The sequence below is a fragment of the Pezoporus occidentalis genome, unplaced genomic scaffold, assembly GCF_034315485.1.
Source record: "Pezoporus occidentalis ecotype Australia unplaced genomic scaffold, CSIRO_AGI_Poc_V1 ctg27, whole genome shotgun sequence".
Classification (NCBI taxonomy): domain Eukaryota; kingdom Metazoa; phylum Chordata; class Aves; order Psittaciformes; family Psittacidae; genus Pezoporus; species Pezoporus occidentalis.
The window spans coordinates 9,184,772-9,205,765 of NW_026914611.1; the positions used below are offsets into that span (position 1 = coordinate 9,184,772).

The following is a 20,994-nucleotide window of genomic DNA, read 5'->3' on the forward strand; positions in this document are numbered from 1 at the left end:
TGTCACTTATCCTTCAAAGAATAGGTGCTTGTTTCAGTGATGATTTATCATTAAAATTATGTCAAAACATCTTAAAATGTTGTTGAAACTCTAAACAAACTCACAGCACACACAGGGCTAATTATGGATGCCATCTGTTTATTTTTACAAAGCTTTTTTCTTAAAGACCAAAGCATCTACTTGTTCTGATAAGCCACAAGATTACACTAGTGGCTAAATATTTTTCTTAATATTAGTGTACTTGAAGGAAGAAAGACAAGTGATTTGGTCACTGACCTTTTCCTGTGTCACAAAATGTACGCAGTGTGACATCTCATGATAGAAAAAACATTGTGAAGTGTGTTTTCTTGAGGTGTTTTAGCCCTTGGAACGCAAACACTTTATAATAAAAGTGTCAGTTCTGTTGTAATTTCAATATGGAAAGTCTAATAGATGTCTCTGTGTGAAGAAGATGCTTTTAGCATGCCTATTTTTTACTTGATCTATATGGTGTGCCCTCCTATCTTTGCTTGCTTTCCTGCTGTATGCTGCCTAGTTAAAGGGTCTTTTTAAAATTAATAAATATGTCCATTTAGATCCCCATTTCAAGGAAAAAGAGCGTGTGTCTATGTGCATATGCGCTCACATGTGTGCATGCTCGTACGCACATGCCGGGTTAGCCTGAACGATGGGTATTCCCATGGCAGCATCATCCAAAGCCCTTAGCAGCAATTTGCTGAGAGTGCAGAGTGACTCTGCTGGTCCAGCCCAGCTATTGTGCATGCTAAGCACTAAACAGATAAGTCTGGAGGTGGAAAAAAAAATTGAAGAATCCATCTGCTCATTTCTGCTACACTGCGCTGATGCAAGATTACGCTAATCTGGTTGCTTGTCAGGACAGGTTAGTGAAAGCAGGCGAATGGGTGAGATTTAGGGTAGGCTTGTTCTATAGAAAATTGTAAGTGGGTCCTGTATATGCCATGTGAAGTGTAGCAGAATGGGTTGATTATCAGCTACTTGGAGATTTTCAGTTAAAATATGGCTACAGTGCAAGTCTTTTAAAAACAAAATTGCATGTGAAAAGCTTCTGAACAAATGAAAATTAACTCATCATCACCAGGTACATTTGAATTTGTAAAATAAATGAAAAAAGAAACCAAAACAAACCCTTACAAACCCCCAAACCCTCCTAAGGTGTTCTGTCTAGTTTTCCTTTTGTATGCTGCTTCTAGTCATTGTAATATCCTAATTATTTTCTGGGATGTTCCTGAAAAGGCAGTGTTTGTTGATGTTTGTCAGTTTTTTGGGGAAAGAAGACCAAGATCGGAATGTATTCTTTGTCTGTTCTTTGGCTGATCTAATTTCTTGTTTATCTGTGGTTGTTTATGGAGAGGGATTTTTTTGTTGTTGTTGTTTTTTGTTACCTATTGACTGACAGTTCTTGACCTTGCAGGTTGAACATCCCGTCACAGAATGCATTACCGGCCTGGACTTAGTCCAAGAAATGATCCGTGTTGCTAAGGGTTACCCTCTCAGGCACAAACAGGCTGATATTCCCATCAACGGCTGGGCGGTTGAATGTCGAGTTTATGCTGAGGTAAATGAGTGGTAGCAGGGAGGGAGGTAGGTGGCTGAATTGTGAGTAGTAATACTCGGGTGTGGATAGATGCCAAGGTGAAGTTAAGGAATATCATATGAAAGTCACAATTTAAGAGTATGCAACACAAATGGTTAATGAGATTTTGTAGAATTGTAGAATTTTTTTTTTTTAATTAAAAATGCAGTGTATATTTCAACATAGCTTTTTCTGAAATCAAAATTAAAAAAAGATAAAAGTCAATTAAGGTTTATTTCTAAGGACCTTTACTATATGTTCTGTTCATGTTTAATGCAATGCTGGAGCTACTTGCTACAGTTAGCTACTGTTTCCAGGTTTCTTAACTTGTGCATGTGAAACTTGTTCACTTAAGAAGACAGATAAAATTCAGTGGCTTACAGAATTTTTGTTGTATTAAAACATTTAAATAGGTTGTTGAAAAAGCAAGTTACATGTCTTCTGAAACAAGAGTTTATGCATTGCAAGATAATAGTTTTATAATTATGGTATGACTATCTCATCTTAAAAAAAAACTTACTAAAATGTAGGAGCCATTTTCAAGCATGTTTAGGACATTTCAAGGTAATGTCTTTTTGCTGCCATTTTTGATGCATGAAAACCAAGATTTGTGAATTAAAAATTATGCCTAGCTTCCTTCATTTTGTTTTAGGAATGTTTTAGGTAATAGTATTTTTCAGAAGTAATTCAGTACCTCGAGATGTCTTTTTTCCCTTCCAACTATTGTGGCTTTTGTGATGAAAGGCATCTTGCTTTATGTTGGTTTTATTCTTTCTCTTCATGCACGTAATCCTCAGTTTGCTATGCTGATTACAAGTTATATGGACTGTTCTGATAAATAATAAATATTTGCCCTGTGATTGGCATGGAAGCTATTCTGAGCATGGGTAGCCTTTACTCTGGAGTAACTGATACTTTTATTTTCTGTTCAGTTTAGATTCTGCCACATTTGTAAGTGCTGGGTCCAACTACTTTGCCATGAATTTAGTTATTCTGTAGGCCATATATTTATTTGCTGTCCTATGAAGTTTATATTGGCATTGCATTATGTAGAAGATTTCAAAGGCATAAAGTTCAGTTTGGTTTCTTAAGGTAATTGAATTTCTAATTGCTCTTTTTATCTCTAAAATTTTATTCTTTATACTCACTTCTCAACTTCACCCTTCTTCCAAGGCACAAAGTAGCAATTGAAAATGTCATCTTCGTATATTTTGGTGGTGTACTGTAGCTGTGTGCAGAACACTTCTTTTCTGCTTTTTGAGTGTGATTCAAGAGAATTTATATGCTTCCAGCTGTTTATTTGGAGTCACAGGGGTAGGTGGATGAAGAAATGTACTTCAACACAAGTAGTTCTGGGGAAGAAAACAAAGTCATTCCAGCAGTGGTTTCTGTTATCCATTAAGCTTTTAAGTGTTATTTTCTCTGAGTCTGTAAAAGCTTAACACTTTCTCATGTTGAATTTTATTTCAGGACCCATACAAATCTTTTGGCCTGCCATCCATTGGTAAACTTTCTCAGTATCAGGAGCCATTGCAAGTGCCAAGTGTAAGTAACTTGGTTCTGGTGTTCATGGGTGCAGAGTGTCTCTTTTATAGATGAAGACTCTAAGTACTTTGCAGCTTTGTAAATCAGGCTTTTTTTTCCAGCTTCTTGCCAGGGGGAATGGGACAGGACATGAGAATACTTACTTGTGAAACCTGAAAAACTACTTAAAAATGACACTTCCAAACTGGGTTTAAAATATTCAAATTTGGTATAACAGGAAACCATTATATGTTGAAATACTTTGTTACATTCTATAACTTTCAGCTTAAGTTTTTCAGACACATGATTTGAAAGTACAGTGAAATGTTGTGTCAGCTCTTTAAGCACAGAGAACTGGGGACACCAGTGAGAGACTGCCAGTGCTTTCTGTTTAGCTTTGTGGACTTTAAGAGGAAATTTGTTACAGTGATTATTACACATTTCAGGATACAGTCTGACTATATGGAAAAGTTGTTTAACAAATAGTGTTTTCTGCTATGTGTAAAGAACAAGGACACTACCTTTTTGTAAAACCAAAGTAGTCTAAGTCATAAGTACACATATATATGACACTATGTCATTTAGTGGAATGATGAGGCTGTACCATCTGTGAATATGATTAGTCAGTCTGATTGCTTGCAGGGAAAATATTGAAAGATTACAGGAGGAATCTCAAATGTGGAGATGTTATTGGATATATGATTTATTTCGCTTCTTAAATTGTTTTTGCCCGTGTACTTTCTGAAGGGACCTGACCCTTTCTGGTCTTTAAGGCTTCATGCTGTGTTCAAAGCCTGAAAGCCGAAAAAAAATTGTGAAGATCTAAAAGGCATTATATGATCTTAAAGAGGAGATGAGGGAAAAAGGTATCATTGGATGTATCTAAACTTTTTTTTAATGAAACAAAGAGTGTATTTAATAAGAATTTATAATGAATACTCCAGTGGTTGTTAGAAGTTTTCACCATGTTGTAATAACTAACAGGATGTCAAACATTTTGCCCTTGCAAGTTTTTGCAATTTGCAATTTTCCAAACGTGAGACCTGTTGAAAGTACAAGTGATAATGGACAAACTATACCCCCTACAGTCTTTGTCCCACCAAATCTTTCTTCAATTAATGCTGCAGCAGGAGTTTTATGTAATAATATTTGCGCTTGTGAGCCATCCATAGAAAGAAAAAACAATTAAAATGCTTTAAATGTTCTGCTTACTGCTGTTATTTGCTTGTGTGAATGTTGCATGTCAGCTAAATGGACCACGGAATAGATAAAGTGATTGGGTGCAGGAGAGTGCACACTAAGCTTTGTCTATCATTATTGCTGGGAGCAATCAAATTGATGCCAGCAGGACAGTAGACGCGTTGACAGCTGTAATTATGTATCTCCATGGTGATCACTTTTGGCCTGTCATGGAGGCCCATGAGTCCCCTCCCTTGCAAGCATTTAATCAGACTGGGCTGTCACTTGTCAGGTAGACGGGGTGGGCTGGGAGTTGTGCTTAGGGGGAGAGGTGAATTGAAAATGAAGGGTGGGAGATGCCTGATTGCTTCACGTGGCCCATTGTGGTACCAAAGAAAGAAATTTTAATTACACTGGAGGCTTCAGAGCAATGGTTTGAGGAGCTCATATGGAGTGTCTAGGCTGTTCTCTTTCTATATACTTCTATTGTCCTATTAAAAATAGAACAGCTATTTTTATGTAGACACTCATGGTTTGGTGTCTTAATACATGTTTTCTGCCACTGTGAAACTAATTTCTCTCCTGAGAATGTTGTGCCGCTAAGAACAAAATTAATATGACTAGAAAAGTTCAGCATTACAGGCCCGTTGTGCCATAGTCTTTGTTTTATGCATTTTAGATTTTAGAGATGTCAACAAGTTGGCTTAAAAAACTGTAGTGGAGAATTGTGTGTCACAGTGATTTCGTCTTACAAGCAGTGTGTTGCCCAATGCATTTTCAATTTATTTCCTCTGTGTCTTAAGTTAGGTAGTTAGTCTACCTGTGCCTGTTTGTCAGCTGCTCAAGCCAGTGGAACTGGTGTGCATGGCTATGTGAGGGTTTTTTTCTTAGCCACAGATGGGAATATCCTGGCTATATTTTTGTCATGTAGTCTGTTATTTCCTTAGAACGTGGTACTTGTGAATACCTATTTTTTTTCATCTTTGATAGTGAATTTTAAGATGGGTGGCCACAAGCCCCTGTATTGTGATAATGAGCATTCATGTTCAGTGCTCTTACACAACATAGCTAAGGTACTGCCATATCTGAAGAGCTCCAGCATTGCTCCTTGCCAGTATGATCACCAGTCTGGACTTTTAATGACTCTTACCAGAAAGAGAAAACTTACACTCTGATACAGCAAAGTATTGAGAAAGACTAGAACCTGTATTTGTTGGCAAGTGGAGTTCAATGCGCTAGCAGTTCATTGCAGGACTGTGACGTAGATTGTGCTTTTTTTTTGCTCTTCAGCTTTTTTATTTTTCCTTTTAATGTTGTCCTGGTGTCATAATATGTAATGGTAGTTACAACAGCAGTAGAAGTGTTTGGGCTGTAATACCAATGAGCTGTAAGGTCCAGTAGGGTCTTGAACCCTTGCTTTCTTTGGTATTTTAAATACTGAGTAAAAGAAAGGAAATATGTTATAGTGAGTATCTGTCTGTTGGATTAGGGTTTCTTTTTCATCCAATATTCATTAAGTTCTCTCACACCATATAGTTTATAAAATCACCTACTGTTAAGAGGCTCTGAAAATGTAAGCACCAGAGGGAGAACTGAAGATGGTAAATGTATTTCTTTTCTGCTGGCATTTTTTTAGTCATCTTGAGTTTCTTTTAAGAAAATTAAACTTCCACAAAGGGGTCCAGATTTAAAGAGAAAAAAAAAAAGGAAATTAAGCAGTAGTTTTAAAAGAATTTTAAATTCTTACTGTAACTTTTTTCAGTTTTTAGGATATTGTACTTAGAAAAAAGTGTAAATTTAAAGTAGCAAATGTAAATGTATAGTGGTATGTTTGCATGTTGCATATGAACAGAATCATAGAGCATGTAGTCAGTAGCCTCAGAAGCCTTGCCTTAGCATCTGACTAACCTGCTTACTGTGGGTCTGAAGTATGCACCTTTCATGGGCTTTTTATTTTGTCAAAATATGATATACATGTATAAATACATGCACATGTGTGCATAAGTAGAGCATCCCTGAACCCTTGTGTTGAATCACTTTATACATGCTACTTTGGAGGTAAAAGCCAAAGTATAATACAAATATATGCATGGAGTATGTATGTCATACCTTCACATCTTATATATGTATTTATCTACAAAAGATGTCATGTGCAAGGGATTTATCTGGGACTGAGTAGATAAATGAATTCCTTTTGATTTGAATGTGAGAACGTATGTATTGACCTTATACAGAGGCAGATATCCTTGGAAGGAGAATGGTTTTGCAGTTATAAGAAAGAGAGCTGCGAAAGATGCTGCATGTTTTTTCTGTAATCATGTGTCTGAACTACCTTTTTATCAGTAGCTAATGTTAAATGTACCTGATAGGAGTAGTGGGGGGCCTAGTTAAGCATAGGTAAAGCGCATTCAGATAAAATGTGATAAAAATGCTACAGAATGGCTACTGTCTTTATATATGTGTAAATATGGTGTGCAGATAAATGTAAACACATAATAAATATGCAAATATATAAAAATACCAATATATGAATAAGTATTTTTTTTTAATAAAAAGAATATAATGTCATGGAAACTAGTCAGACTGTTTCTTTCTGAAGGAAGTGAGTACACCTGCTAGGGTATCTTTTTATGTCATTTAGATAATAAAGTCATCATCATGCCCTCATGTGGATTCTGTAGACAAGAGGTTCTACGTGTGGTCCCTTGATAATTGCCTAAATTAAAATATTAAAGGCCTAACAGCCGTTGCTTTGACCTTTTTCTGCCTTGCTGCAGACAGATGAGCTGCTGTTTATTACAAAGGTTCCTTCCCACAGGTAAAGATTTAAGTGCGATTCCAGTACCCTCTTTCCCACCTCCTTTACAGTGCGGTATATCAGAACCCTGCTGTTCCAACAGCTTTGATTAGAGCCCTCCATCCTTATGATCCCCAGAATGCGTTTATCATTCTCCAGATATTTTGATTAGTTTTTAAAAAATATTTCAGATTCCAGCACTTAAAAGCAGCAATTTAATAGATATTTATCCCCCTGAAGTTGCTCATTTGAAAAGTTTTATATGGCTAACCTCATTGCTACAGTGATGAAATCAAACTGAGAGATGAAAACAAGAATCAGCAATATACTAGCTAACTTTTTGGCTGGTTAACAGTAATCAGCCTCTTCAAAAGAAATTTTTGAACTTGTGTTATTTTTTTCCATGAATATTGCAGAATCAGAGCTTTAATTGGGGCTGTGTCCTTACAAAGCAAAGCCATGGGAAAAGCTGTGTAAACATTAAAGCCTCAGGGGAACAGCAGCATTAGAAAAAAATTGTTTTACAGTTGAGAGGGTGAGGCAGAGAAGGAAAGTGTTACAGACATGAAAACCACAGGATCAGTATTCCTATGGAGCTGATAAGCAGAGCTCCAAAGTTCCTGCTGAATGCTCCCTACTTGTATTTCTACTGGAGCTCTTGGAAGGGCTGTAGCAGAGCATGAGGGAAGTGATTACATATAGACGCAGAAAAGATGTGATTATAAGGGGCATCCTTCATGCCAGGTGTCATTCAGAAAAATAATTGCAATTGTATTTTATCACAGGCATTGAATTGGAATTGGCTATGTTCAGAGTTGAAGTTCAGAGTGTGTAACAGTAAATTGTTGGATCAGATTTAATCTATTTACTGTACATTCTGTGAGAACAAAAGAGAATTTTGACTATCAAGTGTAGATTGCGGTTGTGTTTCTTTTAATGGAGAGGGTAACTTGCAAGTGTTTTTCCTGGTGGAGGAAAAAGCTGCCTTTCCCCCTCCAAGCTTCTGTGAAAACAGATAATTATTCTAGCTCTTCAAGGGGAAAAAATGTGTGTGAGAAGCCTCATGGGTGTTATGTTTTAAGCCTGCCGGGTAGATTTGATCCTCATGTTGAAATATTTTTTTTCCAATATATAATTAATTTTCCTTATTTTTTGAAGGTACGTGTTGACAGTGGCGTACAACAAGGAAGCGATATTAGCATTTTTTATGATCCTATGATCTCAAAAGTGAGTTGATGATTGTTTTTTCAATACTCTACATGTATGAAACACTAATTTTTTTAAATGGATCTTTTAAATGAGGGGTAGTATATTAAAGGATTGGTAAATCAGTATTTTAAAGATGCTAGGGATAACATGCCTCAAGGGAATATGAAAGAAGTGAAGGAAGGTTGTGACTAGAGGAAATTTAGTGTCAGTTCTCAACATTTTATTTTATTTTTTTTAAATAATCTTTTGACACTGTAACTATCTGTCTTGCAGTATCTGATTATTGAAAAGATTCTGATTTAAACAGGAGCTATTACTTTCAGACTTAGGTGCTGCCCATCTCTCTTGTTTTAATGTAACCTAGCCAGAACTACAATGTCATTAATTCTGGCTTCCAACAGTGTTGGGTAATCCCAGGCATAAATACAGGCTGGGTCTAGAATGAATTGAGAGCAGCCCTGAGGAGAAAGACTTGGGGCTGTTTCCTGGAGGAGAAGTTTAGCATGAGCTGGATATGTGTGCTTGCCACCCAGAAAGCCAACCGTATGCTGGGCTGCATCAAAGGGAGCTTGACCAGCAGGTTGATGGAGGTGATCCTGGCCCTCTACTGCACTCTTGTGAGACCCCACGTGCAGTGCTGTATCTGGCTCTGGGGCCCCCAGCACAAGAGGAACATGGACCTGTTGGAGTGAGTGCAGAGGAGGGCCACGAAGATGATCAGAGTGTTGGAGCGTCTCTGCTACGAAGGCAGGCTGAGAGAGCTGGGGCTGTTCAGCCTGGAGAAGAGAAGGCTCTGGGGAGACCTTCTAGCAGCCTTCCAGTACCTTAAAGGGGGGCCTACAAGAAATCTGGAGAGGGACTTTTTACAAGGGCAAGTAGTGATAGCACAGCAGGGAACGGCTTTAAGCTGAAAGGGGGTAGATTTAGATTAGCTACTTGGAGGAAATTGTCCAGAGAAGTTGCAGATGTGCTATCCCTGGTGGTATTCAAGGCCAGGCTGGATGGGGCTTTGGCTGTCCTCATCTGGTGTAAGGCATCCCTGCCCGTGGCAGGGGGGTTGGAAGTGGATGATCTTTAAAGTCCCTTCCAATCCAACTGATTCTATAGTTCTGTGAAAAAGAAGCAGTGAAAGAAATGGCTGATAATGTCTATTAGTCTTAGTTATTATTAATCAGTAACATATTGGTAAAATCAAGATATGACATGGAGTTCAGTTGTCAATAGTCACACTTAAATCTTAGAAGTTGGTTGGTCACTATGAGTGAGGAGAATCAACTAGATATTGAACTGCTGCTCTAATTTTCTGTGTGCCTAAAGATGAAGAGAGAGCTTGTTTAAATGCTCTTATGAAGGAAAAGTGATTTGACTTCTTTCATTGAATGGGTTAAGAGATCTTACTTTTTTTTTTCTTGATGTTTTAGAGTGCCTCTGAAACACAGATACAGTAATGTGCAAGAAATGGTTTTGTGACTGCAAGTTCTGCAAACCATTTTTATTTTAAATGCTATTCAAAATCTAGAGACAAACTATCTCATTTCTGTGTAATTAAATACTTTTTTCCCTTTTTTAGCTGATTACCTATGGCTCTAATAGAGCTGAAGCATTGAAAAGAATGGAAGAGGCTTTGGACAATTACGTAATTCGAGGTAACTATAGAAATTTGGGTTCCTAGTGTGATAGGCTGCCATCTATTTCAAGAAAACAGCTTGAAAATGTAGTAATTAGCAAATTGAGTAAAGTTCCCGCTTCTTAAGTGCAAATTAAACCAGGAAAAGCTTGTGTTAATTAAGCTGAGAAGATACATCAAATCTAAAGAGACTTCATTTTTTTTCTCCATCAATTTTACTTGAATATTATGAGATAAATATTTTAATTATTTCCTTAAACTCATAAAGGGTTTTCACAGAATGGTAGCATTCCTTTATTATGTTGTGGAGGGAAAAAAGGCCACTGCATTGTAAGTAATTTACAATTCTGAAAATAATTGCCATTTTATAGCAGTTTAATACATTGATAGTGGACAAATAATACCACAATGCAGTGTTTGGTTATACAGAGGTATTTAAAAGTGTGTTGATGCGGTCCTTATGCTTTTATGGTGACATAGTTTATTGGTGGACTTCACAGTTTTAGATTAATGGTTAATTGATGATCTTAAAGGTCTTTCCCAACCTAAACAATTCTGATTATGTGCATATATTTTTCTTACTTTCAAGGTAACTGTTTAGGTTCGGGCAAATTCAGACACAGGCTGATGATCAGAATGTTGTTCAGCTCTTGCTGACTGACTGCCTAGGAGAAACGGCTGTTCTTCCAGCCTTTCCAAACAGCAAGGGTGAATCAGCTGTGACCATTTTAACTTCTTTTAAGTTTTAGAGAGGGAAGTCATGGTCTGCGTGGGTGAAATCTTTAGATCATCCTCTGTGTATTATGGAAAATAGGAAGGACAGCTCTGGATAGGAGAGGGAAAACCTGGATTTCTTAATTCTTTTCATGTAGGTGATTAAAGAAAGGAGCTGTAATGTAGCAAAAATCTTTATTTTGCCTCTTAACTCTGGGCATTTTGAGGAGTTATTTTTTTTCCTTACTAGGTAGTATACTTGAAGAACCAGGGTAGGTGGGAATGCAACTGTTGGAGGATTTTCTTGGTTCTTTGTTCTTTGTTTTGTTTGCTGGACAGGTTGTTCCATGGTCTCAGATGGGAGAAAGACTTGGAACACTTACTTAATTCCTCCCTTGAATGGATAGGAGAAGGGGCAGGAGAGACATCATATAGTAGACAATCATATGAGTGTTTCTGTAAAACTTGGTTTGGCTTTAGTGATGTCTGCTGAATTCTACAGATGCCATGTCAGACTTGAAAGATTTGTTTAGGGGAAAATGAGCATCCCTCTACCACAGTGTAGCTAGACAGGTGGTAGGATTAGCCACTGTAAATAACTTGCTAACTCTGAAGTGGATGTATACTGGTGCAACTCAAGCCACTAGACTACTGCAGTACAATGTGCTGATATAAACCCCTGCTGTATAACATCAGAGTAAATTTATATGAGAGGAATTTATATTGCTATAGCTAGACTGATGTGATGTAGGATTTGTTGGGCATTTTATTTTTTTTTTTTTAATGGAGACAGTCTCTGGACTGAAAATGATGCTGAAAGGATTGTGTTTAATGAGAACACTGGAATTATGTGTGGAGCATTATCTTTTATTTTGCATCTATAATATGAGATGGAATCTGATCATTTGTTTTTAGGTGTTTTACACAGATGTATATGGATCTAATAAGAATTAAACAGATCCATAAGTGCCTACCAGGTATATAACACCTCACATCTGAAGCCTAGTGAGTTGCAGTCTTGATTTTTTTACAGTTTTTTATTAGTTTGCATGTATGCATTTTAGTGTTCATACCTGATACATCTGTAGTACGTCTACCTGTTAAAAAGCTCCCCATCCATAAAAAGCATTAAAAGAGGTAACAAATGAACTACAGGAAGAAATAGATTTTTCTTTTTTTAAAGTATTTCAGAGGGCAATTTTTAATTTACCACAGGTTTCAAAAGTAGATGAATTTCCAGAACATATTTTTAGTTGTGGATGCCAGTGGTTTCCATTTGAAAACGAACAGGATTTTTTGTTTAGTTTTATACAGCTCATAGTTTCTTCTCAGGGTTTATTTCAAATGGAATATCCATGGATATTGAAGTATCCCTTCTTTTGCCTAGTGTGAACAATACTTGATAGGGTTTTTTTGTAGAAACCGTTCTCTCTATAATGTTCCAAACTGCATTGATACATGTAAAACTTCTCCTTGTTCAGAGGAATTATCTCTATCCAAGTAAGCTTAACAGGTGATAAAGAAGTGATATATTGGTATCTAAATGAACAAACATAATAAGATATCAGGAAAATCAAAGAAATTTAATGCAGTTTCTTCATAAAACAATTGTGTATATTTGCTTTAAAATGTTAGGCACTATATAGAACAGTAAAACCACCATGACCTTATGTGAAAGTGCATCACATGAAGTCTTCTCTATAACTGAGTTATCAGTAGTAAAAGATACAGAATAGTTTTTACCTAGTTTTGTAGTTACTTGTTTTTATATTTGAATAGTGAACCTGTACATAACTATTTAGAGATCACCATAGTGTTCCTGCATAGTGTGCTCCATATTCCTATTTCTGAACACAGTTGTCGCCCTCCTCCCACTTTCCACGGAAGCAGCTTTTTTATGTTTGCTTTGTGGTTTAGAGACAGCATGTTTTCCCCTGTACAGAGCAAGTCTCTTCTGTGTTGCAAAGCATTTTAGCTAAGCAATACCAGTTGAATTCAGTGTCAGTTACACTGACAGTATACACTGTGAGAATTTAGATTTACATTGCCAAGAATTGCAGCATTTCTGTAAACAAAAATACTCCTTCACTCACATAGGGTGGGAATGGGATGGGGTGACTGGGTAACAGGTCAAGGACCATCTAATGGGTAGCTTAGGGACTGCTAATGGAAGATAGAGTCTTTCCCATCACTTCTGTGTCACCAGTTCAAAGCAGGCAAAAGTTGGTAAGGACTTTTAGTCACTAATATTTTGATGGTTGCTTGCTGACCTGCGTGAAATCAGTGGTCTTTATCCAGTTCCTAGAAGACAAATGTCCTCTTGGAACAAATGCCAGCATATAATGTCATTCATGGCAGTCCCAGCAGAGACTCCAGGGACTGAAGAGGCTCATGGACCCTCCAGGAGGTGAGTCATCCAGTCTACGCTGAGGCATGCTGACAGTATGAAGTGCAAGGACTTAGTCTGCTGCTCCTTGTCTACTGGCTGTATAAACTGACATTAGATTTCTGCTGCTGTGCCTTTAGGATATCCAAGAGCTACCCCATACCCTTTCAGCTCCATTCCACTTACAGGGAATGTCCTCAGGCTACTGTCTATTGAATTGTTTTGTAGGACCAGATAGAACCTAGCCTTGAATCTGTGATTCAGCTGTCCCTAACAATTAAATCAGCCTGACAACGTCACAAAGAAAACTAAATTAATTAAAAAATCCCCAAAACCTGATATTTGCAAAGAAAGCAGATTTATGTGAAATTAGAGTAAGTATTTTAGGCAACCATTGCTGCATCTTATAGTGCCTGTAGTAGCAGTAACTTAATTATAAATGATGGGTAAATTCAGTTGTGATATTTGCATCAGTGCTATGCTCTGGAAATACCTATTGCCTTAATCCCTTATTACAATTTGGGCTGATGACAACTTGCACACACTTGAAATAAGAAATTCTACAATCTGTTGATAGATGCCAACAATGTGACTAACTGAAGACACATTCATTGTGGTCATGAGAATGAAATCTGCATCTTATTTCCTGTGTAGTATCTCCACCGTTATTAATGGGAGCAGATGAAAGTCTAGGATAGTGCTTCTTTGAGTGGTGGATTGGATTAAATGATCTCTTGAGGTCCTTTACAGTCTAAATTACTCTGATAGGAACTGGCTCCTTCATTACGAACTGATCTGAATTAAAAATCTCAGTTGAGACTTCTGAATGAGGAAAACTCTAGTTAGGCAACATTTTTATGCATGGGTCTTCCAGTGTAGTTTAAGGATGATTAATGTTCAGGGTCTAACCTAGATTTGTCTAAGCAGATACACGTTTAGTTTTATCCAGTGGTTACTGGAGAATTTGTCAATACTGAAAAGTTCAAGACTTTGGTCAAGCATAGAGGCACTGTTACTCACTGGGATGAGGCATGAATTATTTCCTGTGAGCATGCACTATTGTCCATAGTTCATTTTTCCTTTGTTTTATGCCACTTTTCTTCAGAAACTTAAGGTTTTGGGTTTTCTGTTTAGTTTGAACAAGAGAAATAGGATATTGAAAGAACACCTTTCAGTTTGTCTACTTCATGTGTAAACATGACATGGTGTGATTTAATTTTTCTCAGTTTCTCTAAGATTTTAGCATGTATTTGTAATCTAGTTTGTGCTGCTGGATAATCTGTTCATTTAAAGGCATGTAGAAAACCTAATTCTGGAAAGAGATGTATGAAAATTATTTTTATTTAAGTAAAAGAAATTGACATATTTATGGAGCAAGTAGGACTTAGTTCACCAGAGGTCTGATTGGGCAGATAGCTCATATCCTTGAGTGCAGAGATTCCTGTAATCTTTCCTTTGACCTCTGCTTTTATCTTCCCTACTGATTCAAATATAAAACAGTAACATGAAATTAACAGTCTTTGTGTAAAGTCATCTGTTCTCTGTTGAGATCCCACTTGCTGTGGGGAGAGAGGAATGTAGTGGACTATTTGGGAGAAAGAAGAGTGGGAATAGGAGCATCTGAGGAAAGAGTAAGCAGCAGATAGAGCAGGAAGGAGTAGAAATGAGGTGGAAAGGAGGGAGCCACCAACTGTTGTTGGCTCATCTTCCAGCATGAGGTAAAAGAGCAAGCATGGAATAGAAAACAGAAAAGTGATGAATAACTGGTGAATGTTTGAGGGAAAAGGGAATGCAGAAATTAATTCAACAATATGAATGGAGACCTGTCAGAAGTGTGGCAGTAGAACCTGTTGTCATGAGTTTTTGCAACTGTAGGCACACTAATTGAGAGAAAAAACACTGCGATGCTTAGTGTTGTGGAGAAGGCCTTGGCTTACCAAGAAAAAGCACCCAACAACAAGCACCCCCCCCCACTTCAATTTTAGTGCTTTATTGTATATTTCAAAGAAATTAATTTTCAGGTATGAAGGTTGTCACAATAAACTTTAATTAAATCCCAAATTACTGAATGATTTTTTTCTTCTACGTATTAATTTAGAAGATAATTCTCAGTGGCAGCGATACTTGTGTTATACTCCCCTGTGTTCTGATCCCATGCAGATATGCAAGTGCACTCATTGATACTGTGAGCAAAACAGTCTTTGTATATAAGCCAGTTTTCCTGCAAAGCCAGTGTATAGTGTCTTTGTTCTTAAAAAAAGCCATGAAGCAGGCCTCACTTTCCTGGTTGTGCTTTAGAAAAGTGCTGCAACAGGTCGTACAACTGAACTGTGGATTCTCCCTTTTGTGTTGCAGAAGTAACAGGGACTGGGAGTTGTGTGAGACTTTTTGTGTTCTCTGACCCTTTGCAACAGGGACCAACAGGTTCCCAAGTGTGTCAGTGTGGAAACCGAAATTGGAGAAGGGGAAGCAACAAACTTGGTTCCAAACCAGTAGAAGGGACCATTGCAGGATGCTTGGTGACACCGGCTTGGAGCACAGATGCTGGCACGAGGGAGGGATCTCCTCCTGTTTCTCTTCTTCTTTACTTAAGCGAGTCACAGGGCAGGGAGTGGGAATGGCAGCTTGTCAGTGGAACATTATGGTGTATTTTTTAGAAAGGGTTATAGACTGCTATGCTATGGAGGGGAAAGAGAGAAGGGCAATTGAAGATCAGGTAAAAGATGAAGGCAACGTTATTGGTGCAGGAGAGGGGAAATAAGGTATGTTTTAATTTTTTTTTTTGTCAGAAGAGTGTTTTTTTTAATTTATTTTTTAATTAAGGCAGTTGTGGCAGTTGAGGAGACATTGAAAGACAAGTGCTGTTATTTCTAGTTATGCCCCTTAGATATAATGTTGTCCTGGTGTTCTGTTCCCCTTCTTTCTAGTAAAGGGGTAGCTCAGGAGAGCGTGATGGCAGGATGGCCATCCATTTTCTTTCACTTGTTCTTGGCAAAGCCTGCTTAACTTCTACTTCCAATTATTCTACTGATTCACACATTCTTATGTTTTTGAATAATGGACTGTTTAATCTTATTGAGAGGTTCAGAAGTATAGGCAGTACAAAATGTTTCAGTTTGAATTAGTGATTTTTTCATTAGGATGCTACCATATAGTATCTGTTTCACCACACACATTTCTCTTTCCCACTTATTCTGGTCTATGAGTTCTGTAAGTTCCAGACTTAAATATCTAAAAGAATTAATGTTTTAATTGAAATACACATTCAGCTCTGAAGGTCAGTGGTGTACTGATCCCTTTAGAACTTTATGTGGATGTTTGTGTGTTAAAATCACAAAGCTAAAAATCCTTTTTTCTTGTTTTGGGGATGGGACTTTGTATGCAGATAGCCTGTTCTGAAAGGAATTGAAGCAAAACACAAGCTCTGAAAGACAAACAGTTGAATGTTGAGGGTCTTAGGGAATATTCTGACAACTTTTGAAATTGCAAACATAGATGCTACATGGGTAGTAATCATGGACCTTGAAGAGTTCACGTGTTAAAAGTGGTGATTTTATGGTTTGTGCAAATCTGTGATGATGTTCTGCCTTTAAGTGGGGAGTTATATAACCAGTGTCTCATAATGCTCGGTGCAGAGCTTGGTTAATATTTTTATGTTTTTTGGTTAGATGGGATGCCTCCTAAACTTCATAACATTTATTATTCAGCATTTAAATTGATTGGTGATAATTTAGCTTTGCTGTTTTTTTAAGAAGAGAAGCCTCTAGTACTGTACTCTACGTGTTGTTTTTGCAATCAGTAAGAACGCAGAAAAAGTTCTTTCTATTCCACTTAGCACAATTTGAAATTATCAGCAAGTTAAGTCTCTGCAGCTGCTTACCTACAGAAAGACATGTAGGACTCCAATTAAGTTTACATGGATAAATGCAGATTTGTGTTTGCAGACGTCAAGATGACAGAAGCTTAATACTGTAAAAAGGCTAATCAACACTGAATATGTTTAGTGTCAGTAAATATCTATAGTGAAAACATTGCCTATGGTTTTATGCCTTGGCATTCCAAGTTCTGATTTTTAGTGAGTAAAAATGTGGTGTGGTATCCTGTTCACAAAACCTGCAATAAAACTTTTGTTTTATATAAACTTAATTTAATTGTCCTTTTTTTCTTTGTGTTTTCTTGGGAAGATAGGATAGGAATTAGGCTACAGTTTGTAAGTTAATGAAAGATCTGGTATATTTAACAAGGTTTTAAGGCAGATCTAATCCAAAGAATAAGGAAGGGAAGGAGGCAAGATAGAGGCAGGCGGTATGGGGAGTACTTTCTTTTTATTTTTATTTTATTTATTTTAGTGGTTACTGATCAGTTCTGGTGAAAAAAAGTGATTGTTTAATGTGCTTATATATTCATTAGGCAATAACCACACAATTTAACTGTAAAATTAATTAAACCTCAGGAATACATGTTTGTTATATATAAAACATACAAATATATAAATTTTTACATTTCATTAGATATTCAGAAGTTAAATGCTAGTCTGCTGTCTATTACAAATATATTCTGGAAAATAGTGTGTAAAAATTGAAATCTAAGAAGAATGTCTTGAATTTAGCTTCTACTGATGTAATGTATGAAAAATACAGCCAAGTGAAATGAAAAAAATAAGAGTACAAGAAACACTATCATTTTCTATTATATTTTGACTTAGAGGAAAGAAGAATATAACTGTAACTGTAGTTCTGCATCAGTCTTAACAGTGTAAAAAAATGGTGCTGAAGTGAAATTTTGTTTTCTAGAGGGGAAATAAATTGATATAGTTTAGGATTTTGTTTGTTTGTTGGTAATGTCATGGCTGGTCAGGTTAACAAATGTGATTTTGTTCCTGGCAAGCTGCAGACCTGATCAAGAAAAAGAAAAATTCCCTGAAAACCACTGCAACATAAATACAATATACTTCAGTTTAGTGTCTAACTTTGCATGAAATAAGCACTGCCTGTTAGCCTCTGTTTGATCCTGTGAGAGTGCGGGGCTAATGTCTGGCCAGTGTTTTCTAAGCAGCAGGTAGTCAGGAGCAAGCTGCTCTAGGGGTCCATATTTCTGTAGCCTCGCAGTTACTCACACACAGATGGAGACCTTATGAACTTTGACAGAGGTCACGCTAAATTGCAAATCTAAAACTTCTAGACTTCTGAAGGATTACACTGGTACTTTTTTCTTTTAAAGCCACATGATTTGGAACATCACTAAAGGTATCAGCTCAGTTTTGAGAAGCACATCAACCACACAGTCATTGCTCAATTAAGGCTCATGGGGACTGATAAAGATAGCCTTTCATGGCTATTTTAAAAGGAAACTTGTGTATTAAATTTTTAATTTGCATATGTAAAATACATATGTTTTATTGCTTTCCAAACACGTAGGCTTGTCTGCTCTATTGAACTTGTTAAAGGAATTCTTGAGCTTAAAACATTGCCAAAGCCTCTGAATTTTCTGATGCAGGAATTAGAAATAATTAAGACATTCATAGTACTTTTTTGGTTTCAGGTCTTTTGGGGCAGTCAGTTGAGACACCAAGCTCTGTCATCTGTCATCAGCCATCATCTCACCAGGGATCTTGTAGCAGTTTAGGAAAGAAAAGCATGAGATGATCTGGTTACACATTGTAGTGTGTTTAAATCCTGGATTCAAAGTTGGGGAGCACTGAGGGACTCCTCTTTGTGTTCTCATTATAGTCCTGAAGCTATACTTAATAGATTAAAATCTATTCAAATAGATTCAAATTACTATTCAAATGGGAAATTTAGGGGTGATTTTGTAGCAGCAAAAGAAAGACTTCATTTTTTCCAAGTTTTAGTCATTTAGCATAAGATTTTTTAGAAATGTTTTGTTTAGTGCAGATGCAATACGAGTTTCAATCAGTGTTTATTAAATCAGGGTCTCTGAATGACTAGGTCACAGGCAGCAAGGAGGCTGATCCTCTTTTAATCAAATGGTCAGATTTTTATCTTGTCATTATTGATCTGGTTGTGTAATGTGCTACTTAATGGCTCATGAACTAGTCTTTAAAGCTATGACTTCATGATTCAATGAGACTGAGTCTGACTCTGTTCTGAAAGTGGTTTCCGTGACGGCCACACAGAGAGCTTGAAAATTCACACCAGCAGCATACCGTAGGGGAAAAAAGCTTTGAAACTGTGTTTGAACTGGTCTGCATATAAAATAACAAGAATGCTACTCATGCTTCTAAACTGGAAAAACACAAAGGGAAAAGAAGTAGGAGTGCAAAAGAATCTCCTTCTGTAGCTACAGCAGTTTGCAGTCATCGTACTGCTAGTGTCTTTCCTTTGCTGAGATCTCGATAGGAGGAAAAGTCCAAATAGTTTAATTTATAGTTGAGAGACCTGAGTTTACAATGTATTTGAACTCATATTATTTTAAACTAGAGCTATCAGAGAAAAATGTGAAAATAACTGAATTATGCCATCACTGTTTTAAATCATAATAACTTGTAAGTAAGTAAACATATCTAAAGTTGATTTTAGAATCTTGTGCTTTTAAAGAGATACAGATGCTCAGACAAATTTTTACAAGATAAACTAGTTTGTGATGTGCTCTGCATTGGTATGCACCTAACACCAAACTTCAGGTGACCTTGCAAATGCAGTGTGATTTGCAGTTGCCTGAGAGGAAAGAACGTGAATTCCTTTGTATTTCCTGAGGGGTGAGAATGTGCATGCTGCACCACTGAGGCTGGATAAACTCTTTCCTATAGCAGCTTATTCATTTATCCATACCTGTAATGGATGCAACAGCTGCAGCCAGTGCTTACAGTTTATGCTCCTGAGTTTCACATTTATTTCAGCTTCTCTTATGAAATATTAATGTTTACAAGGCAGTGTTATTCTGTGTAGTCTTATTTGGATTAAACTGTCATAGCTCTTCAAGTTTTGTGTTACAATCTCTTTCACAAATTGAGAAGAGAATTCAGATAAGGATGGTGTTTTTCTCTTACCTGCATAATCTGAAACTTTTCTTTCAAGAGATAAGCTGTGTGCTCTTCTCAAAATAGAAGGTATCTTATCTTTGAAAATTGATTGGATTTGGGATGTTTTTCTCAGGGTTTTTTTTTTGTACCTACTTTCCTCTCCCACCTCATATGAAGACTTCTTTGTACTTAGTATTTCAGTGAAATTACTTCCAATGACCATCATATTTAGTGCTAAACTGCAAAGTGCAATTTAGCATTAAGTTACTAACTTAGTTACACAGCCGTGTTAAAATCAGAGAAAAGTAAAGCTTGAAGGATTTCAGAAAGACATCTTGTCCCACTGAACTAAAGTATACCAACTATATCTGCTGCCTGACAGATGTTTCTTTAACCTGTTTTTAAACATTTTCACTGACTCCAGAATCTTTCTGTAGGCATTTTTTTCCCAGTGTTATCTAACCTGACTACGTTATCTTGTGCTGACATCTACTCCTGATTGTTTTTTTTTCCAGTCTGTGCTGGAAATGGGGTATGGTTTATTTCTTTCCTTTATGAAAAAAAGATAATCTTTTACTCATCTCTGAGGAAGGGGCAGAAGACTTACTGTTTTGTGTGCAAGTACCAGACTGACACTGGCAGCACCCTTTGAGCTATGTAGCTTTAGGTTGTGTTTGTTAGAAGTTGTCTTTCTTTGCTGGTGCAAAAGAGCAGGGGAAAAGAAGGGAAAGAAAAAATATAGAAAGAAAGAAATAAAAAGATAAAGAGGAGACAGGCTAAGACACTGAATGAAAGGAAATTCAGAAAAAAAAAGAAAAAATAAAATATTCAAAGAAATTAATGGACAAAGGTGGCTATAAAAACTCTAATATTTTAATTAAAGAAATATTTTTTGGGTGGAGGGACCTATATGCCTAGCAGGGTCATGGAATTGTGCTAAAGAGGGAACAGGGCATTCAACAAAATAATTGGCCATGTGAGG

The 20,994-nt window shown here is 36.9% G+C and overlaps 1 protein-coding gene across 6 annotated transcripts in view; it reads left to right on the forward strand.

Moving 5' to 3' along the window:
• PCCA (propionyl-CoA carboxylase subunit alpha) overlaps window positions 1–20,994 on the forward strand; it is a 277,319-nt gene that overhangs the window by 111,971 nt on the left and 144,354 nt on the right. For all 6 annotated transcript variants that reach the window (XR_009965971.1, XM_062624686.1, XM_062624685.1 and 3 more), the window contains 4 exons: window positions 1,433–1,576; window positions 3,065–3,139; window positions 8,253–8,321; window positions 9,874–9,949. Coding sequence is in view for 5 of the 6 variants with exons in the window: in XM_062624686.1 (XP_062480670.1) it covers window positions 1,433–1,576; window positions 3,065–3,139; window positions 8,253–8,321; window positions 9,874–9,949 (364 nt within the window). In the remaining variant the exon portion in view is untranslated. The remainder of the gene's footprint in view (window positions 1–1,432; window positions 1,577–3,064; window positions 3,140–8,252; window positions 8,322–9,873; window positions 9,950–20,994) is intronic.